General features: G+C 40.1%; 2 protein-coding genes and 2 non-coding genes across 4 annotated transcripts in view; 1 reads left to right on the forward strand and 3 right to left on the reverse strand.

Annotated features, from left to right (window-relative positions):
- Nucleotides 1–3,631: 3,631 nt before the first annotated feature.
- Nucleotides 3,632–9,106, reverse strand: rpl27a (ribosomal protein L27a). The gene is made up of 5 exons (XM_048545263.2): nt 9,040–9,106; nt 7,517–7,580; nt 7,354–7,429; nt 5,721–5,895; nt 3,632–3,802 (listed from the first exon to the last, which is right to left on the reverse strand). The coding sequence occupies exons 1-5, from the start codon at nt 9,040–9,042 to the stop codon at nt 3,674–3,676; spliced, it is 447 nt and encodes a 148-aa protein (XP_048401220.1). The 5' UTR covers nt 9,043–9,106; the 3' UTR covers nt 3,632–3,673.
- On the reverse strand, nt 4,904–5,031 carry LOC125459582 (small nucleolar RNA SNORA3/SNORA45 family). Its single transcript, XR_007249049.1, has one exon. It is a non-coding gene; the product is annotated as a small nucleolar RNA SNORA3/SNORA45 family (small nucleolar RNA).
- Nucleotides 6,949–7,077, reverse strand: LOC125459583 (small nucleolar RNA SNORA3/SNORA45 family). Its single transcript, XR_007249050.1, has one exon. It is a non-coding gene; the product is annotated as a small nucleolar RNA SNORA3/SNORA45 family (small nucleolar RNA).
- A 22-nt stretch (nt 9,107–9,128) lies between the features above and the next one.
- trim66 (tripartite motif containing 66) overlaps nt 9,129–20,774 on the forward strand; it is a 239,686-nt gene continuing 228,040 nt past the window's right edge. The window contains exon 1 of the mRNA XM_048545261.2: nt 9,129–9,468. The gene's annotated coding sequence lies outside the window, so the exon portion shown is untranslated. The remainder of the gene's footprint in view (nt 9,469–20,774) is intronic.

Consider the following 20,774-nt stretch of genomic DNA (forward strand, 5'->3'; position numbering starts at 1 on the left):
CACCACTCGCATATTCCCCTCCAAGACACACAACATCCTGTCTTGCGACTATATCGTCAGTCCTTCAAGATCACTGGTACAAAAATTTGAAACCCTCTTTGTAAAAGCACTACGGGTGCACCTGCACTATAAGGATTGAACTGGGTTCAAGAACAAATCACATGACACCAGGTTATAGTCCACAGGTTTATTTGAAAACACAAACTCTCAGAGCTTTACTCCTCCTCCAGGTGTTAGTGAGAGGTAGCATCAGACACAGAATTTTTATGTAAAAGATCAAAGGATCACACCAGTCAACTTAATTCTGGTTATTGCTTCTTTGGTCACATGTAAATTTCTTCATTTTTCTTGTTGATATTTTCTGATTATTCAAGGAGATGATGACACAGCTCTGGAGCAGGTAGGATTTGAATCTGAGCCTCTAGTCCAGAGGTAGAGACAGTACAACTGCACTGTAAGCCCTTTCCTATTTTACAACGTAAAAAGTATGCATGATTTCCTTTTAAACTTTTGTTTTAAAGAGGACTACTTTTGCTTCTTCAATATCTTGTCATGACTAGTGGGTATGACCACAGCATAGTCAGTCAGTAAACTGTGAATTAATAGGTCCTCTTTTTAATTTGTATGATTCAAGTAAAAATGCCTTTATTGGTCAGTGCATTCAGTATGAGGGTTGAGTTGTGTTGTAGCTGCACAAGACCTTTGTTAGGCTGCTTTTGGAATAGTGGATGATTCTGGTCTCCCTGCCATAGGAAGGATATTGCAAAACTTGAAAGGGTTTAGAAAAGACTTACAAGGACGTTGCCAGGGATGTAGGCTTTGACTGATAGCGAGAGACTGAATGACTAGGGCTCCCTGGAGCAAGAGACCAAGGAGTGACCTTATAGAGATTTATAAGATCATGACAGGCATGGATCGGAAAAATGCCTTTTCCCTGGAATGGGGGCATTCAAAACTAGAGGGCATACATTTAAGAGGGGAAAGAATGAAGTGACCTAAGGGGCACCTTTTTCCACAGAGGGTAGTGCATGTGTGGAATGAGCTGCCAGAAAAAGTGGCAGCTGGATGGGAATATGAAGAGTTTAGAGAGATATGGTCCAAATGCTGGCAAATGGGACAAGTTTTTTTTAGGATATGTGGTCTAAATGGATGAGTTAGACCAAAGGTTGTGTTTCCATGTTGTACATCTCTTATAAAAATAGATGGGTACTTAAAACTTTATTTAAGCAGGGTAAAAAAGTTAGTTGCAAAAGTTAATGCATTACACTGTTAGATTTCATTGCAACAAGAAGGATCTCTAGCAAAGAAACCTAAGTCAGTGCTTGCAAAGTAGTGACTTCTGTTGTTGAAAATATGCTGTCTAATTGTACAGCGTAACAAGCTAAACCAAACCAGCCTGTCACCAGATTCCCAAGAGTAAAATTAAAACATGACGACCATTACCTCAAACTTCAGAAATAATAGACCTTGGACTCAAAGTTATATCAAACTAGTTAACAATTTATTTTAATAACGTCAACTTAGAGTGCAGGAACAATGCAATCAGATTAACAGAGATAGAGATAACGATAACAGGAACTGCAGATGCTGGAGAATCAGAGATAAAGCGTGGAGCTGGATGAACACAGCAGGCCAAGCAACATCTGAGTACAAAAGCTGACGTTTTGGGCCGAGACCCTTTATTCTGATGAAGAGTCTAGGCCCAAAACGTCAGCTTTTGTGCTCCTAAGATGGCGCTTGGCCTGCTGTGTTCATGCAGCTTCACGCTTTGTTAATCTGATTAATATCTTGGATTGAAAGCCCAATCTTCCTTGGTCATAATTATCATTCTCATGGATAAGGTACCAGTTCCTTATGAAATCCTTGGGCAACAGTTTGTTCACAGTCAAGTAAAACTATATCTTGCTTAAAATTCCAAAGTCACTAGTTAATGCAGTTTTGAGCAGACTTCCCAAAAAAAGAGTTTACTTTGGGGTCCAGGTCCAAAACGTCAGCTTTTGTGCTCCTAAGACGCTGCTTTGCCTGCTGTGTTCATCCAGCTACACACTTTGGAGAATCTGAGATAACCAGCATCTGCAGTTCCCATTATCTCTGATACTTGTTTCTTAAGACTAGGATTCTTTCCTCAGATCATTCAATAACCTGCTAACCAGACAAAAACTACAAAAGGGTAAAACAAGAGACAAAGCTTGTTACACTATCACCAAAAGGTGGTCTTCACCTGTTCTCTTTTCTATCAACACTGCAGTTGCCTGGTTAGTACTGGTCCTCCCTTAACTGACCAATCAATATCAAACAAGCTACCAGTACAAGCTTAGCAACCACTCAGTGCTGGTTTAACCACACCATCCTTCGATTTGTAAATTAAGTTGTACTATTTTGCAGGCTAGGTGCCAACAAAACTATTTGCTTCTTAAAAGTTCAAAATTCAATTACCTTGAGCTGAACACACTGCTTTTCAAATTCCTGAGCCATTCTGATTTTAACAACAGCCATCTTGTTTAATTTTATAAAATCACAGCTTTAATGAATAATTGTTTCACAAAATATTTATGCTGAAATTCCCTGTGGGAGTTTCAGTTGCCTCTGTCAGGTTTGGATTTTCACAGCTTCACACACAAAAAAGCAAAAAGCCACACTATTCTCCTTAATGTCAGATAAGGCCCTTTGTATTAGTATCAAGTTAACATACTAGTATACCTATACTTTGGCTGGTGAAAGAAAATTCAGCTGTACAATTTCTAGCAGGCACTTAAAGATACCATGTTATTCGAACCAGTTTTCTTTAATTTAAAAAGAGTCATGGCACACTACATATCTGCAGTGTCAAATGCTGATGTTATTCAAAAATCTGATCTACATTCACAACACCTTGACATCCGTCTGAAATTATGCTGCTTATTTGCAAAGCCCCTATGGAATAACTTGCTTGTATTTGTATGCAAAATTCAAGTTTTAAGTAGTAGTAGTATCCTTAACTTATTCTGTCATACTCTGTTGTTATATTACTAGGCTAGTAAATCAGACATTTAGTTCACTTACCCGAGTATCTGGAATAAAAAGCTACTAATAAATATAGATGGATTATTAAAACAAAATCAATTCACTAAAATGTCTCCAAGGAGATGTGGCACCTTGGTCTATAGCAAGTAGGATTCCAGATTTGATTCTGCATTACTGTGAATAAGCTAGGAAATCAATTACTTGCATTAGAAAGTAATTTAATCTTTGGCAGTCAATAGATCAGAGAAGACAAAACTGACATGCAGTGCCCACGTCCTAAAAGTAAACTACAGGATGTGTTAGACTACTGCTTTCCCTTAGCTTGAAATATCTTGCCCTTTTCTACAAGAGAATTTTGTAGAATAAGTCAGCTGACATGTCTATCCAGTTCACAACTTGATGTGTTTTTAAAATCCAAATGGTTTTTCCCTCATTCACAGCTCAATGGTGAAAGTAACACAGCTATCCATTTCCAGAACATCATCTTATCCTGCTTACTGTACATTTGCTTCAAGTGACCAAACACAAGACTTTGAATGGTGGGTGAGAGCCCCAGCAGGAATAGTTCATCACCACCTCATGGACTTTGAACATGCATTTTATTTACAAAACAAGAAACAGCACACAGTTAAAAGTGACTGTATTTTATTAGTACATCCAATTATAAAACTTATGCCATTAATACACAGGCTCCACCAACTTCTTTGATTTTCTCTTCAGCTTTCCGGCTGAAAAACTTTGCCTTGACAATGACTGGTTGTTTAGGTAGCCTGCCTTTGCCTAGAACTTTATAGTAACCCTAAAAAGGGAAAGGAAGAATGATCCCAGTGAACATTTTCTACTCCAAAAATACATCAAACACCAAAAAGAAAATAGTAGGATAGAAATAGGATGACCATTACAGGATAAAGAGGGAATTAACCAAAATTGCCCCAGATTTAGTGCAATTAATCTCTACTCATGTTATTTGTGAAATTTAAGTTTTAAAAATTCAGAAACTGATGATTTATTAGTTTTCAATCTCAATTTATGAGATCAATTAACTAGATTCCATATACATCCTTCTTGTTAACAATGGGAAAAGTTGGATAGAAATTCAACTAGGTCAACTACATTAACATCTGGCAATTCTGGACAATATAATCCTAGATGTAAAGATCTGTTGATAACCAATTAATTTTCTCTAACTGTAGATTGAGAAACCAGAAATCCAACCTTGAGGCATGAAAACATGGTTGAAGGTATTCCTGTCCTCCTTGCTGACCTCTGTCATGGGAAGTAGTTTAAAAGTAGACAACATGTTTTGAAAATCTGCCAGCAATATGGTCAATATGTTGAAGCTCCTATCCTGCCAATGGATTTGCAGGGCGTTGCACAGGCATCACTAGAATTTGATGTGTCAGCAATAGACTGTCTATAGTCATCCATGTATAGGATTTGTATTCGAAAATACAGTGCAAATTAATCTCCTGGAGATGAACTGAAATAGCAGGCACCTCAGATCTACAGATAATGATCTCTATGACAGTGCATGTCAAACCAAAAGAACAGCAAATTCATTATACTGAAGAACAGGTAAAATAAACCAAAAGAAAGATGAAAATCTGCAATCTTCAGGTCATTCTTGGAAAAAGAATAACAACTTAAGGTCATGTTCTGTTGAAAAACTTGGAAGTGAAAAAGGAGACATGAGGAAATCGCAGTTAAGATGCAGAAGATACATTTGCAAAACAAACTAAAAAGTTGTAACATGGCAAACAAAGGAACTGGAGCTCAGAATGAGATACCAAATTTAGGGAGACGTTTTCATTGTTCAAACCTGAAATGGCATCCCAGAGACTAATGAGATGGAAGTTCTAGAACAATTTTAAAACAGTGATGCTTGCAATGCAATCACCAGCAATGTTACTAATTGTGTGACTGACTGAACTATAAAGCTTAGTCAATGAATAAAATCAGTAGTTGCTCTTCGAAAACTGTAGCACATCAAGACAATAATAAATGTAGGGATGTGACTCTAGTTTCGATACCTGAAATGAGCAGTAAACTATTTTTCACACTTCCATGAGCTAAGTACCCTATTTAAAGAGGTAAAATTTCCTTTGAGTAATACTCTGTGCTTGCACACACAAGGCTTCCATCACTTCTGCCATTAGCAGCTGTACCCAATTGATTTTTTAAAATTCCAGACTGCTTAAATCCAAATTTCTCTTCCTCAGCTGTACAAACTACTGATTCCTATTGAAACAATTGCTTTTGGAATAACATCAGCTGATCAGACTATGTATGCAACACTTGGGATGCATGAGCATTCTACTTCCATTTTATCAAATGCTGTGTGAAATCAAGCACATGGAATTTGAGCCAGTGAGCATGTCATTAATTGATTAAAAAGGAAGCAAGTCTGTTATACAGCCTCAGACAGACACTGAGTAAAGGTTTAGTTCATGCACTAAAACTAGTCAAAAAACTGTGACTATCAGCCTTAGCTATTGTCAGTTTTAATTGGGTCTAATTTATTAAATTGATCATATTAATAACTTTAACCTATATTATCTTCAGTGTCTAAATCAACTACATATCAGTAGACTGCTAAATAATTTATCAATTCTTGTGTGGTTGCACACTACCTACTTCAAATCAGTAAGATTTGCTATTTCCCTACCAGCAAATCCTATTTGCGGGCTGCCCTCAAAACAACTTTTTATAATACTCACAGCATGTACAACATCAATGACAGGTGCTGGTCCTTCAGGCTTCTTGGCATAGTTTAATCGGGTCTGTTCACTGACCAGCGTCCACAGCTTATCCAGATTTATAGTTGGACAGAACAACTGATTCTTTTTGAGATGATAATGTCTCATGCCAACTTTTCCAAAGTAACCTGGATGACTGAAAAGTTCAAAAGCAAAATTCACTGAACTCTGCTCAATGCAACATTTTAGAAACAGTAAGAAATAACAGGTTCCTCATTGGAAAAACTGAATATTAAAGCAAACATTTTTCTATATTTGTTGAATGCAGTATTTATCACAGCAGTTATCTCAAGATGCCACAAGAATTAATTCTTTTACTGCGACATTAATAGGGGCAGCCTACCACTTCGCTTCCTTAGTTCTCCCAAAACCAAAAAAGCTTTGCATGCTTCACTTCTGGACATATCAAATCTAATTAAGTCCTTGTATAAATGAGGCTTGGAATTCTAAGTTGTTTGGCCATTTAACTGAAGTCACAGACTCAAGTCCCAAAAAATTACTTCGCTTGAGATTTACAAATTTTCAAAATATGTAAAGTTATACAGTTGAGAAACTTTCCAACTTGGCACATTTATAATTCAAATTAAACTGAAGCAAGCCTTGCACTGCAGAAGATCTCATTAGTATATTAACCTATTTAAGTTATTATGTAAAAGGCAATATTTTAAGCGAGAGATAAGCAAACCATAACTAACCAAGGAAGTTAAGGAAGATTATGAAGTTTAAAAAAAACTTAGAAAAAGGGAGGCTAACAACAGCAATAGTCCCCAAGACTTGGATTCTAAATTTATCCCAAGGAGGTCTAACGACACAAAAGAAACACTTGGAGGACAAATTAGTGAGGAATATAATAACTGACAACAGTTTCTTTAAATATATTAAAAGGAATACAGGGGTCAAAACAACCATATTAGTCAGTTGGGATAATTAGACTCTCTGAAAGGTCTAGGCCCGAAACGTCAGCTTTTGTGCTGAGATGCTGCTTGGCCTGCTGTGTTCATCCAGCCTCACACTTTGTTATCTTGGATTTTCCAGCATCTGCACTCCCCATTATCACTGGGATAATTAGGCCACCTGTTTACACAGACCAACACTTACTGCATCAAAATAAAATTAACCAATGTAAAACCTTGCCAGTGCAGTGAGGCAGCACCTGACAACTGTCAAATTGCAACATCGTATTATTTCATAGTGTCACTAACCTGGTAACTGACTGCTACTAGAAGCTCCAGCCAGTGAATAACAGTAGTATTCAATCTTCGAGAACAACAGCACACCAGGACCACAGGGAGTGTCAGGGTGTGACTCTAGTCTCGTGTCAATTTTGGAAAAAAAAGAGTGATGATGATAGATGTAATCACATCACTGGAAATGCACATTTTGCTTTAAGGTTAATAAAGATGCTGGCATCCCATAGTTCCAACAGAACAAGTGAACAGGTTGTTCGAGTTTAAGTTGTTTTTCTCCCCCTGCCAACAACCTACTGCCAGCTTCAAAAAAAGACGACACTTTGGTATCAAGACGCCACAGCAGAATCCACATTTTGCACAAGATCACAAAAACATATGGATCAAGATAATTTTAGAATACGTACTATTTATCAAAGTTGATTCTGTGATGGTGCATGCCACCAGCATTGCCACGACCACCAGGATGCTTCCTATGTTTGCCTATAACATGGAAACAAAAAAAACTGTAACCAGGTATTTGAACACCTTCACTAAAAAGACAGATTTGGGCTTTTATTTACTACTCACCAATTCGGCCATGACCATGGCTAACATGTCCCCTTAGCTTCCTGGTTTTTCTCAATCTGGACGGCTAAAATAAAATTAAAATCCGTGTATGTTAGCTTTATCAGTCTACAACTATGTAATAGAAAACTCAATGTTTTACCATGTTTATAGTAAAAGTACACCATTAAAAACATTTCAATTGATGACAGCAAATGCATTATACTTAACGTTTACAAAGCCTATAAGTCAGAGTCTTTGTTCTCTGGAACAGCAACTTCATCATACAACAACCCATTCTTAAACTAGTCATCCATGTGTATGCATATTAGAGATAATGGGAACTGCAGATGCTGGAGATTCCAAGATAATAAAATGTGAGGCTGGATGAACACAGCAGGCCAAGCAGCATCTCAGGAGCACAAAAGCTGACGTTTCGGGCCTAGACCCTTCTTGAGCAATCAGCTGCAGGACATTAAACTGTGCCATATCAAAGATTAACTATAGCTGCACAAGAAACCAACATTACTAATGTGGTACATACATTACGCCACTTTATGTTAGTTTGCTTAGACACTGCTTAAATTGTGGTATCCCAACTTGTTCTGGTTACTTTTAGCTCTACACTAACAACAGAACCAGAATTCTACATACCTCCATTACACCACAAAACTAAACCCAATCCAAGCTAAACTCAAGCCCAAGAGGAAGGATCAGAGTCGGTTATCCAGACTTAATTTTCAATAAAATTTATCCTCCAAACCCCTCAAAACAATTCAGCCGAGGCCACCCCCATCGTTTGTGGTCACTTTTTTTTCTCCTGAGAGTGACGCCAACGAGGACCCTGTTTAGGACTGGAGCGTACTTCAGAAGATGCCCCTCAAACTGTTGCGCGACAACGCTAAAACTTCTGCTTAATCCGTAGATAACTACATCATTCTCAGTGTATTATTAAGATAATTTGGGCCATCAAGTAAAGCATTTTGAATTAAGTGGCTGCATGCAACACTTGAAACACGGCCTGAACACGTACAATTTCTTACCGCCAATTATGTACGGCACTCCGGTGCCTTTATAAAATAGTCATTAATCTCAGAAACTGTACCAGCCATGGAAGCGGCATCCAAGTTATAAAATGCTGATTTTTCACAAACATAAAAGGTATTGTTTTCTGTCGAATCGTAGATGACAGTAGGCAGGTTGCAAAAACCTATTCGTCTTGGATAGCGCCAAACTCGAATCGAAATATGTGGGATGAGTAACAGTTACGGTTCAGTCAATAGTTTAGAGAGGGGCCTACTGATTAATTATACAACGGAGCAGCCATCACTCCCGGCAGCATTCGGCGTTCAGCCTTCACTAAATAGGCCGCAGAGCTTTCACCTAAATAAGCGCAAATATCTCAGCGAAAGTGCTGCACAGTTGGTTGACAAAAAGGACAACAACGATCAGCGAACAGGTATCCGTTTTTAAGATCACTCCTAATGCCCGATGCCATTGGATTCTAATTGCTTTGAAGACAGACAACCAGCCGCCACACTACCTACCATCTTGGCTGATGACGTAAAGAGGAAGACCAACAGAAAATCTCGCGTCTTTAATAGAGAGCTGCGCGTGAGCAGCAGTGCGCCTGCTCAGCAAGGGCCCGAAGTCCTCCTGACCGCGAGATAACAAAGTGGATTAGCAGCGCTTTCCTTTGTGGAGGCAAGAACGCCTGCGCAGTGAGAATCTTTGGGACATGGACCCTGATAAGTTGTGGTTTATGCGTATCCCAGCCAACTACGCCTGCGCACGAACGGCTCCGTTTGTCGATGTCGGTCAGGCAACTGCGTTTGTGCGGTAACGGTTTCCCGACTGTTCCAGTCAAACACGCCTGCGCAGTAACGGTTCCATTTTATTTTCCTTTTTCTTTGGCCAAAACCACGCCTCCAGGAAACAATTAGAAAAGAATACAGCAAATGGAGAATGAATCGCAGGTCAGTCAACATCTGGAGAGACTGATGGGCCTGAGGCAATTTAAAATGATCAAACAGCGTCGCCTCGTAAATATATAAATTCTATTTGTTCTGAGGAAGGGTCACTGGTCCCGAAACGTTAACTCTGTTTTCTCCTCCACAGATGCTGCCAGACCCGCTGAGCTTTTCCAGCAACTTTATTTTTGTTCCTGATTTACAGCATCCACAGTTCATTTGGTTTTTATAAATTCTATTTGCTTTATCTTTTATCCTAACTCGGATAACTAAATGCAAGGTGTCCTTTTCTTATATTTAAAGACTTTATGAATATAGTTTTATCCATGAGCAGCCCGACGCTTAAATGGTCCGAGGGACAGTGCCACAACGATGTCACCCGAAGGTTGCACTAGCAGCTGCAATATTTCACTTGAGAACCCTGCAGCCCAAAGGTGTCAATGTGGAATAAAAACCAAAAGAACTGTAAATCAGGAACAAAAATAAAGTTGCTGGAAAAGCTCAGCAGGTCTGGCAGCATCTGTGAAAGAGAAAACAGAGTTAACGTTTCGGGTCCGGTGACCCTTCCTCAGAACCTTCCTTCTTTCTCTGCAGTTCATTCTACATACAAACCACCCTCTGTATGAAAATGTTGCCCCGCAGGTCCCTTTTAAATCTTTCTCCTCTCATTTTAAAAATATGCTGTTGAGTTTTGAACTCCTGTCGCCAAGGGCAAAGACCCCCTATTTCAATGTTTTTATAGAGCTTTATGACATAAAAGTATCCAAAAAGCAAATGGAAGACTGAAAAATATTGTGGCTGTAAGAGCTGCTCCTTTTTTAAGTGTATTCAGTATTGGAGCTGACTTCCTCGAATTCTAGGAACAGTAATCACTGTTTTATAACTGTTACATTGTTTTGGAACTTTGAATAAATAGATCAAAACAACAGCACTTTTAAAAAGGAGGAAGATAGACAAAGGGTAATGACCACGTGGGCATTGAATCAAGCAGAGAAAGAAACCCCACTCAGCTGTCTGACCCAGCAGTAATCTGCACAGCTACAGCCTTTGCTGTCTGTTTTCAAGTTTCTCTGGACATTGTTTATTTTTCTTAGAATATATAAACAGGGAAATTCTCAGCTAACAAGGTGTGAAGCTGGATGAACACAGCAGGCCAAGCAGCAACTTAGGAGCAGGAAAGCTGACCTTTCATCTGATGAAGGGTCGAGGCCTGCACCATCAGCTTTTGTGCTCCTAAGATTCTGCTTGGCCTGCTGCGTTCATCGAGCTCCACACCTTGTTATCTTAGATTCTCCAGTAATATTTTGCAACATCTCTATCTGCAGTTCCTATTATCTCTGACACAAATTCCCAGCTAATCCTAGCGAAACCTGTGTGGGAACTCATAGCATGAGAGCAGCTAATTGGCTTTTTAAAGTGTAACCATACTGTTCTTCCATTGTGAATTGACAGTAGCGAGTAGAGTGGATTTTTTAAAATAAATTTTGTGGTTGAGATCTGTCTCTTGATTAAATATTAAAAATTTAAGAAAAACATGGGTACTCAGCTAGCAGTGTTTTTAGAGCAGTAAAACTCTGCTATTTTCTGGGTCTATAGACTGTAGATTGTTAAGTTGCAAAGGTGGCCTTTGCTGTGATATGCTGTTCCTGTTGGTTGTGGGAGATTAGGGAGAGTTTCCATGTTATGATGATTAAGTCTGCAGTAAGTGTGTTTGGCTGCAAATTCTGTTGGATCATATGGATCGGTTGGAGTGGCTGTCAGAGTCATTGAGGAGTTTACAGGAGCTAGGGGGTGTGATGGATGGCAGTTGCATGGAGGGAGATAAACCGAAGATACAGTCAGGTAGATGGGCAACCTCCAGGAAAGTTAGGAGAGGGAGGCAGGTTTTGCAGGAGTCTCCTGTGGCTCTGCCCATTTCAAACAAGTATGCTGTTATGGAAAATGTCAGGGGTGTTGAACTCTCAGGGAAATGTATCACTGACAGCCAGGTTTCGGGTACCGAGACTGGCTCTAATGTAACGAAGAGTACATCATGTTCCAAGCAGTCAATTGTGACAGGGGACTCTGTAGTTAGAAACACAGACAGATGATTCTGCAGCCAGCAGCGAGACATCAGAATGGTGTGTGCATTCCTGAAGCCGTGATCAACGATACCTCTGAGAGGGTGCAGAATATTCTCACAGGCGAGAGAGACCAGTAGGAGGTCTTTGTGCACATTGGAACTAATAACATAGGAAGGGAAAAGAACAAGATTCTGAGGAGAGAATATAGGAAGTTAGGGATTTAAAAAATAGGACCTCGAGGGTAGTAATATCTGGATTACTCCCAGCACCAAGAGCTAGTGAGGATATGAATTGGAGAATAGAGCAGATGAATGTGTGGCTGAGGAGCTGGTGCAGGAGAGAAAGATTCACAACTTTGGATCATTGGAATGTCTTCTATGGTAGAATTGCCCTATATAAGAAGAATAGATTGCACCTGAGTTGGAAGGGGACTAATGTACTGGTGGGGAGATTTGCTAGAGCTGCATGGGAGGATTTAAACTTATAAGGGGGTGTGGTGGGACCCAGAGAGATAGTGAGGAAAGTTATCAGTCTAAGACTGGGACAGTTGGGTAAAAGAGTAAGGCAGGATTAAAGTCGAGAAAGAGTTAGGATTGATAAATTAAATTGGATTTATTTCAATGCAACAGGCCTAACAGGTAAGGCAGATGAACTCAGAGCATGGTTAGGAACATGGGACTGGGATATCATGGCAGTTACAGAGATGTGACTCAGGGATGGACAGGACTGGCAGCTTATTGTTCAAGGGTACAGATGCTCTAGGAAGGATCAAAAGGGGGATAGGGATGGGAAAGGAGGAGGGGATATTGGATTTTTGATTAGGGATAACATTACTGTATTTAGGGAGGATATTCCTGGGATTACATCCAGAGACATTATTTGGGTGGAACTGAGAAATCAGAAGGGGATAATCACCTTATTGGGATTTATACTATTGACTGCCCGATAGTCAGTGGTAAATTGAGAAACAAATTTGTAAAGAGATCTCAATGATCTGTAAGAAAAATAGGATGGTTATGGTAAGGGATTTTAAATTTCCAACCATGGGACTGCCATAATGCTAAGTGCTTGGATAGAGAGTAATTTGTTAAGTGTGTACAAGAAACTTTCTGATTCAGTATGTGGATGTGTCTACCAGACAAGATGCAAAACTTGATCTACTCTTGGGAAATAAGGCAGGGCAGATGACTGGGAGTGCTTTGGGACCAGTGAACATAATTCCGTTAGTTTTAAAAAGTGATGGAAAAGGATAGACCAGATCTAAAAATTAAAGGTCTAAGTTGGAGGAAGGCCAGTTTTGACGATAGTAGGCAAGAACTTTCAAAAATTGATTGAGTGCAGATGTTTGCAGGCTAAGGGTCAGCTGGAAAATGGGGGCCTTCAAAAATCAGATAATGAGAGTCCAGAGACAGTATGTTCCTGTTAGGTGAAGGGCAAGGCTGGTAGGTGTAGAGAATGCTGGATGACTAGAGAAATTGAGGTTTTGTCATGAATAGAAAGGGAGTGTATGTCAAGTATAGACAGCAGAAATCGATTTCCTAGTAGAATATGAAAGCAGTAGAAGTATACTTAAGAGGGAAATCAGGATGGCAAAATGGGGACGGGGATAGCTTTGGCAAATACAGTTAAGGAGAATTCAGAAGGATTCTACAAATATATTAAGGACAAAAGGATCACCAGGGAGGGTCCCTTAAAGATCAACAAGGCCACCTTTGTATGGAATGGAAGGAAATGGGGGTGATACTAAAAAAGTATTTTGCATCAGTATCTAGTATGGAGAAAGATATGGAAGATAGAGAACGTGTAGAAATAAATAGCAACATCTTGAAAAATGTCCATTTGACAGAGGAGATGCTGGACACCTTAAAATGCATAAAGGTGGATAAATCCCCAGGACCTGATCACGTGTACCCTAGATCTATGTGGGAAGCTAGGGAAGATATTGCTTGGCCCCCTGCAGATATAATATGAGATATTCCAATGAGATATTTATGTCATTGATAGTCACAAGTGAGCTGCCTGAATACTGGAGGTTGGCAAACGTTGTGCCATTATTTAAGAATCATGGTAAGGAAAAGCCAGACAACTATAGACCAGTGAGCCTGAAATCAGTGGTGGGCAAGGAATTGCAAGGAGTCCTGAGGTTCAGGATTTACATATGTTTCGAAAAGCAAGGATTGATTCGGGATAGTCAACATACTTTGTGCAGGGGAAATCGTGTCACACAAACTTCATTGAGTTTTTTGAAGAAGTAACAAAGAGGATAGTTGACGGCAGAGCGGTGGACATGATCCAACCCCTTAGAAACAGTCAGAAGACAATGAACCACAGCCATCCACTTTTGGATTAACTATTTTTCACCCTAACCCCGCGACCACAACAGCACCTGAAGGTGAAGATGATGATGACGACGATGATGACAATGTTCAGCCTCTGCATTAACAACACAGTAACTTCAAAATCTCCTACCCTATCAAGTCATCTTGACAATTTTTCAAGATAAGGTGTTAAATTTAGTTTTATTTCATTATTAGATTATGAATAAAACGTTTTTTCAAACTGTGCTACGGTCTGTTTTAGGCTTTTGAGTGATTTTTGAGCGATTTTGAGTGATTTTGTTGGTAGTCTGCCCCAACCCGCTTTTCCCATAGCCCCCGTTATTTGTATAACACAATGTTTCTCAGAAACGCAACTATCGTGTTATAGCAGAACCGACTTTATTTGCCATCATCACTGTTTTGAACTTGATTTGAACTTCTGAAGTCCACATAGATGTGTGGATATAGAAATCCAGAGGTTGCCAACAGTAATTCTCCTCTTTTATCTTGATTGCACGTTGAAGGCACCGGACTTTGTCCTTTTTCACTATTCATTTTGCAGTAAAAACCCTTTAATTTGTGGATTGTAAATTTTAGATTGCATTTTAATCTCAGAGCGAAATTGTGAGGTGACAAGAAGCAGGAGAATGGAATGAAAGTATAAAGAGATGAACAGAGAATAAAACAGAGGAAAATAGAGGATCCTATAAAGATAAAGTTTGCTAACAAATTTGAAATTTTGACACCAAATAATTGTCTCGTGGGTTACTTGTATTTTGTAGACAGTAGAGGCAATTTTTAATTCCTTATACCAGTAAGACAGTGGACCCGATTGTGAGATTTCTGAGACAGTTCCTGTTTTTAAAATGTATTTAGTGGTTTGGGAAGAGTGAAGTAGAAAATCCTAAACTTTCAGGCACAGTTCTACCAGTGACAAATTCTTATCCACTTTATTTGACTATGCTCATTATGTATGTGCAGAATGTTCCCAGCACCTTTTCCACTATCAAGAAGAAACCTGCCCATCTGGTGACATTACAGGAGGAAAGCTGACAAGTAGGAAAATACGTTGAGACAAAGCCACCTGAAAGGCTTCCAGTAAGGGACCATAGAAAAATTCTGGGCCCACAAAGACAGAAACAAGTCAATCCAGGACGTTTGGACAAGAGATGTGAGCATCACTGTAATGCCAGCATTTATTCCCAATCTTCAAATGCCATTGGAAAGGTGATGGTAGACTGGCTTATTGAACTACTAGTCAGTATCATGTAAATATACTCACAGTCAGTACTCCCTCTAATTTCTTTTTGGTGCGGGGTCCTGTAATGTCTGGCACTGCAGTGGATGGCTCAGGACAGTCATGAAAATTACTTTTCAAATATTGATAAGGAGAACAGACTACTGGAGACTTTAAATATTTTATCTCAAAAAGGGACGTATTTCCTTATGCTTCAAATCAAGGAGGTAAACCAATAAAGAAACATAGAAACACTGGAACAAGTCAGTTGGTAGGTGCTGGCTGATGTTGGAATTTGTCTTCAAAAGGCTTTAATGACAGAGAAAATATTAAATTGAGGTATACATGTTTCATTTCACAGCCTTGGATTAATGAGTGACTTCATAAATTGAGAAGTTGTAATGGGAGTAGTAAAACAGATTCCCATTGAAGGAATTGGTTTTATTTTGTGGAATGACCTACTAGCTCATGAATATTTGCTTCAACAAGGGTGGTACAATAACCAGTGGAGATAAAAGTAACTTAAATAAACGAACACCAAGGATTAATTAAAGAAACCAAAGCTCAGAAACAATATTCCAATCTACATTTGAATTTCAAATATAAAAAACTGACCAAATTGTGAATTAGCTGAAAGGCATTTGAACCATGTTTAACAATCAGTGAAAACTACAGCAGGTAAAAAGACAAAAGTTCGAATGTTACAGAAGACAAGGTGGTAATGTTGTTACCTGTTCCTGGGAACCTTTAAAAGCAAGGTTCACTGAACCTTATCAAATCAATAAGAAACTCAATGATGTGAATTATACAGTGAGTATTCAGGACAGGAAAGAGGATCAGCAAGTATGCCAGGTCAAAAATTTGAAAAGATAATGATAACAGGACAGTGTAGGCACAGCAGTGCAAAAAGTATGGAGTGAAATAGAAGTTTCAACAATTGGTGAATGGACCACAAATTAACGACTCAAAAGTTGATCCTCCAACAATCAACTGCATAAAATGTTAGATAGTGCCATGTTTTATCCTCCAGAAGACTACCAAATTGACTTATGAAGTATATTATGGAAATATAAATCACTTTGTGGAAATAGGAATAATGGTTTTGGCTGTTTGTGATGTTAATGTAAGGGATATGTTACCTATAAAACAACATCAATACAGCCTCAATATAGAAAGATTAGCTCAAGTGAGGGAGCAGATTGAGTTCATGATGGACAATGACATTATTGTGGTAGTCAAAGCAGTTGGAGATCATCTGTCATAACCGTGCCTCATTGGATGGGTCACAAACAATCTGTACTATCGCAATGTCAACAAGGTAATGAAAGTGGACTCATATCCTTTACTGAGACTGGAGGACTGTATTAAATGAATTGGACATAAATGGTTTATCACAAAACACAACTTGCTAAAAGGATATTGGCAAGTTCTGATGACACAACAAAAGAAATATGACCATTAGTAACAACAGGTGGAATTTATGAGTGCACAGTCATGCCATTTGGAATGAAAATGGCACCAGCCATGTTCATCAATTTATCGATGATGTAATTGAAGGACTATGTAACTATTGTTTACTTTGGTGATTTGGTTAATCAGCAGTAAACCTGAGAAGAACATTCATACCACTTGATTGAACTGTTGGGTTAACTACATAAAAGAAATTTGGTCATACGTCTGGCTAAAAATGAATTTGCCAAAGCAAAGTTGACTTATTTCAGCCATATGGTGAAACAAAGCCAAGTAACGTATAGAAGTTGAGGTATAGGGTTTTTTTGGTATTCCTGTTTCTGAGATGAAACGTGAAAGAAATGTGTATTATGTTGTCATGAGTAGATTTAATCACAACTTAAGCACTGTCTTTCCACCTGTAACAAACTCGTTGATAAAAGCAGAAATTTTCAATGGAATCAAGAGTGACAAAGCGTCTTTGAAACATTGAAAGCTGTGCTGACAACTGTCAACCTAATTATGAAAACCCATTCAAACTGGCATTGATGCTAGCATCATTGGTGTGAGGCCTGTTTTACTGCAAGATAATAAGCTGGAGATTAAACAGTCTATCAGTTACTTTTTAAAGAAACATGTATATAAAAATATGATACATTGAATAAAGAGACAGTGATTTACATGAACAACAATGCAGATGAAACTGCTATTTATACAGACCAAGACCCTTTGATTTACATACAGAAATTTCAAAAGAACATATAATTAGAACATAGAACAGTACAGCACAGAACAGGCCCTTCAGCCCATGATGTTGTGCCGACCATTGATCCTCATGTATGCACCCTCAAATTTCTGTGACCATATGCATGTCCAGCAGTCTCTTAAATGACCCCAATGACCTTGCTTCCACAACTGCTGGCAACGCATTCCATGCTGTCACAACTCTGTGTAAAGAACCCGCCTCTGACATCCCCTCTATACTTTCCTCCAACCAGCTTAAAACTATGATCCCTTGTGTTAGCCATTTCTGCCCTGGGAAATAGTCTCTGGCTATCAACTCTATCTATGCCTCTCATTATCTTGTATACCTCAATTAGGTCCTCTCTCCTCCTCCTTTTCTCCAATGAAACAAGTCCGAGCTCAGTCAACCTCTCTTCATAAGATAAGCCCTCCAGTCCAGGCAGCATCCTGGTAAACCTCCTCTGAACCCTCTCCAAAGCATCCACATCTTTCCTATAATAGGGTGACCAGAACTGGATGCAGTATTCCAAGTGCGGTCTAACCAAAGTTTTATAGAGCTGCAACAAGATCTCACGACTGTTAAACTCAATCCCCCTGTTAATGAAAGCCAAAACACCATATGCTTTCTTAACAACCCTGTCCACTTGGGTGGCCATTTTAAGGGATCTATGTATCTGTTCCTCCACACTGCCAAGAATCTTATCCTCAATCCTGTACTCAGTTTTCAAATTCGACCTTCCAAAATGCATCACCTCGCATTTATCCAGGTTGAACTCCATCTGCCACCTCTCGGCCCATCTCTGCATCCTGTCAGTGTCCCGCTGCAGCCTACAACAGCCCTCTATACTGTCAACGACACCTCCAACCTTTGTGTCATCTGCAAACTTGCTGACCCATCCTTCAATCCCCTCATCCAAGTCATTAATAAAAATTACAAACAGTAGAGGCCCAAGGACAGAGCCCTGTGGAACACCACTCACCACTGACTTCCAGGCAGAATATTTTCCTTCTACTACCACTCGCTGCCTTCTGTTGGCTACCCAATTCTGTATCCAGACAGCTAAGTTCCCCTGTATCCCATTCCTCCTGACCTTCTGAATGAGCCTACCATGGGGAACCTTATCAAATGCCTTACTGAAGTCCATATACACCACATCCACAGCTCGACCCTCATCAACTTTTCTAGTCACATCCTCAAAGAACTCGATAAGGTTTGTGAGGCATGACCTGCCCCTCACAAAGCCGTGTTGACTGCATTTGATCAAGCCATGCTCTTCCAGATGGTCATAAATCCTATCCCTCAGAATCCTTTCTAACACCTTGCAGATGACAGACGTGAGACTTAGTGGTCTGTAATTGCCAGGGATTTCCCTATTTCCTTTCTTGAAGAGAGGAATTACATTTGCCTCTCTCCAGTCCTCAGGTACGACTCCAGTGGAGAGCGAGGATGCAAAGATCCTCGCAAGTGGCGAAGCAATTGCATTTTTCGCTTCCCAAAGCAGCTGAGGACAAATCTGGTCCGGGCCTGGCGACTTGTCAATCTTAATGTTTGACAAAATTTTCAGCACATCAGCTTCCTCAATCTCTATCCATTCCAGCATGCACACCTGCTCTTCAAAGGTTTCATTCACTACAAAGTTTGTTTCTTTCATAAAGACAGAAGCAAAAAACTCATTTAGGGCTTCCCCTACTTCCTCAGACTCCACACACAAGTTCCCTATGCGATCCCTGATCGGCCCTACTCTTTCTTTGACCATTCTCTTATTCCTCACATAAGTGTAAAATGCCTTTGTGTTCTCCCTAATTCGTTCTGTCAAACCTTTCTCGTGCCCCCTCCTGGCTCTCCTCAGACCATTTTTGAGCTTCTTCCTTGCCTGCGTGTAATCCTGTCTAGCTGAACTTGACCCTAGCTTCCTCCACCTTATGTAAGCTACCTCCTTCCTTTTCACAAGAAGCTCCACCGCTCTCGTCATCCAAGGTTCCTTTATCTTACCCCTTCTTGCCTGTCTCACAGGGACATATTTACTCATCACTCACAATAACTGTTCCTTAAACAGTCTCCACATGTCTATAGTGCCCTTACCATGGAACAATTGCTCCCAGTCCATGCTTCCTAACTCATGTCTAATCGCGTCATAGTTTCCTCTTCCCCAATAAATATCCTCCCATTTTGCCTAATCCTCTCCTTCTCCATAGCTATGTAGAATGTGAGGCAGTTACGGTCACTATCACCAAAATGCTCTCCCACCACAAGATCTGATACCTGCCCTGGCTCGTTTCCGAGCACCAAGTCTAGAATGGCCTCTCCCCTCGTCGGCCTGTCAACGTACTGAGTTAGGAAACCCTCCTGAACACACCTTACAAAAACAGCTCCATTCAAATCTTCTGCTTGAAGGAGGTTCCAATCAATATTGGGAAAGTTAAAGTCACCCATTACAACAACCCTACTACGTCCACACTTTTCCAAAATCTGGTGACCTATGCTTTCTTCAATCTCCCTGCTGCTATTGGGGGGCCTGTAGTAAACCCCTAACGAGGTGACTACTCCCTTGCTGTTCCTAATTTACACCCATACTGACTCAGTAGGCAGATCTTCCTCGACAATGGAAGCTTCTGTAGCTGTGATACCCTCTCTGATTAGTTGTGCTACACCCCCTCCTCTTTTTCCCCCCCTCCCTATTCTTTTTAAACGTTCTAAACCCTGGAACATCCGGCAACCATTCCTGTCCATGAGAAACCCATGTCTCTGTTATGGCCACAACATCATAGCACCAGGTACTGATCCATGCTCTCAGTTCATCACTTTTATTCCTGATACTCCTTGCGTTAAAGCAAACACACTTTAACTGATCCCTTGGTTCCTTCCCAGGAAAATCCTTCCCACTAGCTGGTCTACCTCCTGCTACTGCCTCACCTGCATCAACTCTCACCTCCGGTATACAGCTCAGGTTCCCACCCCCCTGCCATACCAGTTTAAACCCTCTCGAACTACTCGAGCAAACCTTCCACCCAGGACATTGGTCCCCTTCCAGTTCAGATGCAACCCGTCCTGCATGTACAGGTCCAACCTTCCCCAGAAGGCATCCCAATTATCTACATATCTGAAGCCCTCCCTCCTACACCAGCTGCATAGCCACGTGTTAAGCTGCGCCCGCTCCCTGTTCCTCGCCTCGCTATCTTGTGGCATCGGTAGTAAACTAGAGAACACTACTCTGTTCGTCCTGCTTTGCAGCTTCCATCCTAACTCCCTGAAATCACTTTTTATATCCTCAATCCTATTTCTGGCTATATCATTAGTACCAATATGTAACACGATTTCTGGCTGTTCGCCCTCCCCTTTCAGAACCTTATACACCCGATCGGAGACCTCCCAGACCCTGGCACCAAGGAGGCAACATACCTTCCGGGAATCCCGATCCTGACCACAAAATCTCTTGTTTGGAAATATTTCAAATTCATCTGATGTTAAACTGTGGACCACTTTTACACCAATACTTCTGA

Source organism: Stegostoma tigrinum, chromosome 17 (genome assembly GCF_030684315.1).
Source record: "Stegostoma tigrinum isolate sSteTig4 chromosome 17, sSteTig4.hap1, whole genome shotgun sequence".
In the NCBI taxonomy this organism is placed as follows: Eukaryota; Metazoa; Chordata; class Chondrichthyes; order Orectolobiformes; family Stegostomatidae; genus Stegostoma; species Stegostoma tigrinum.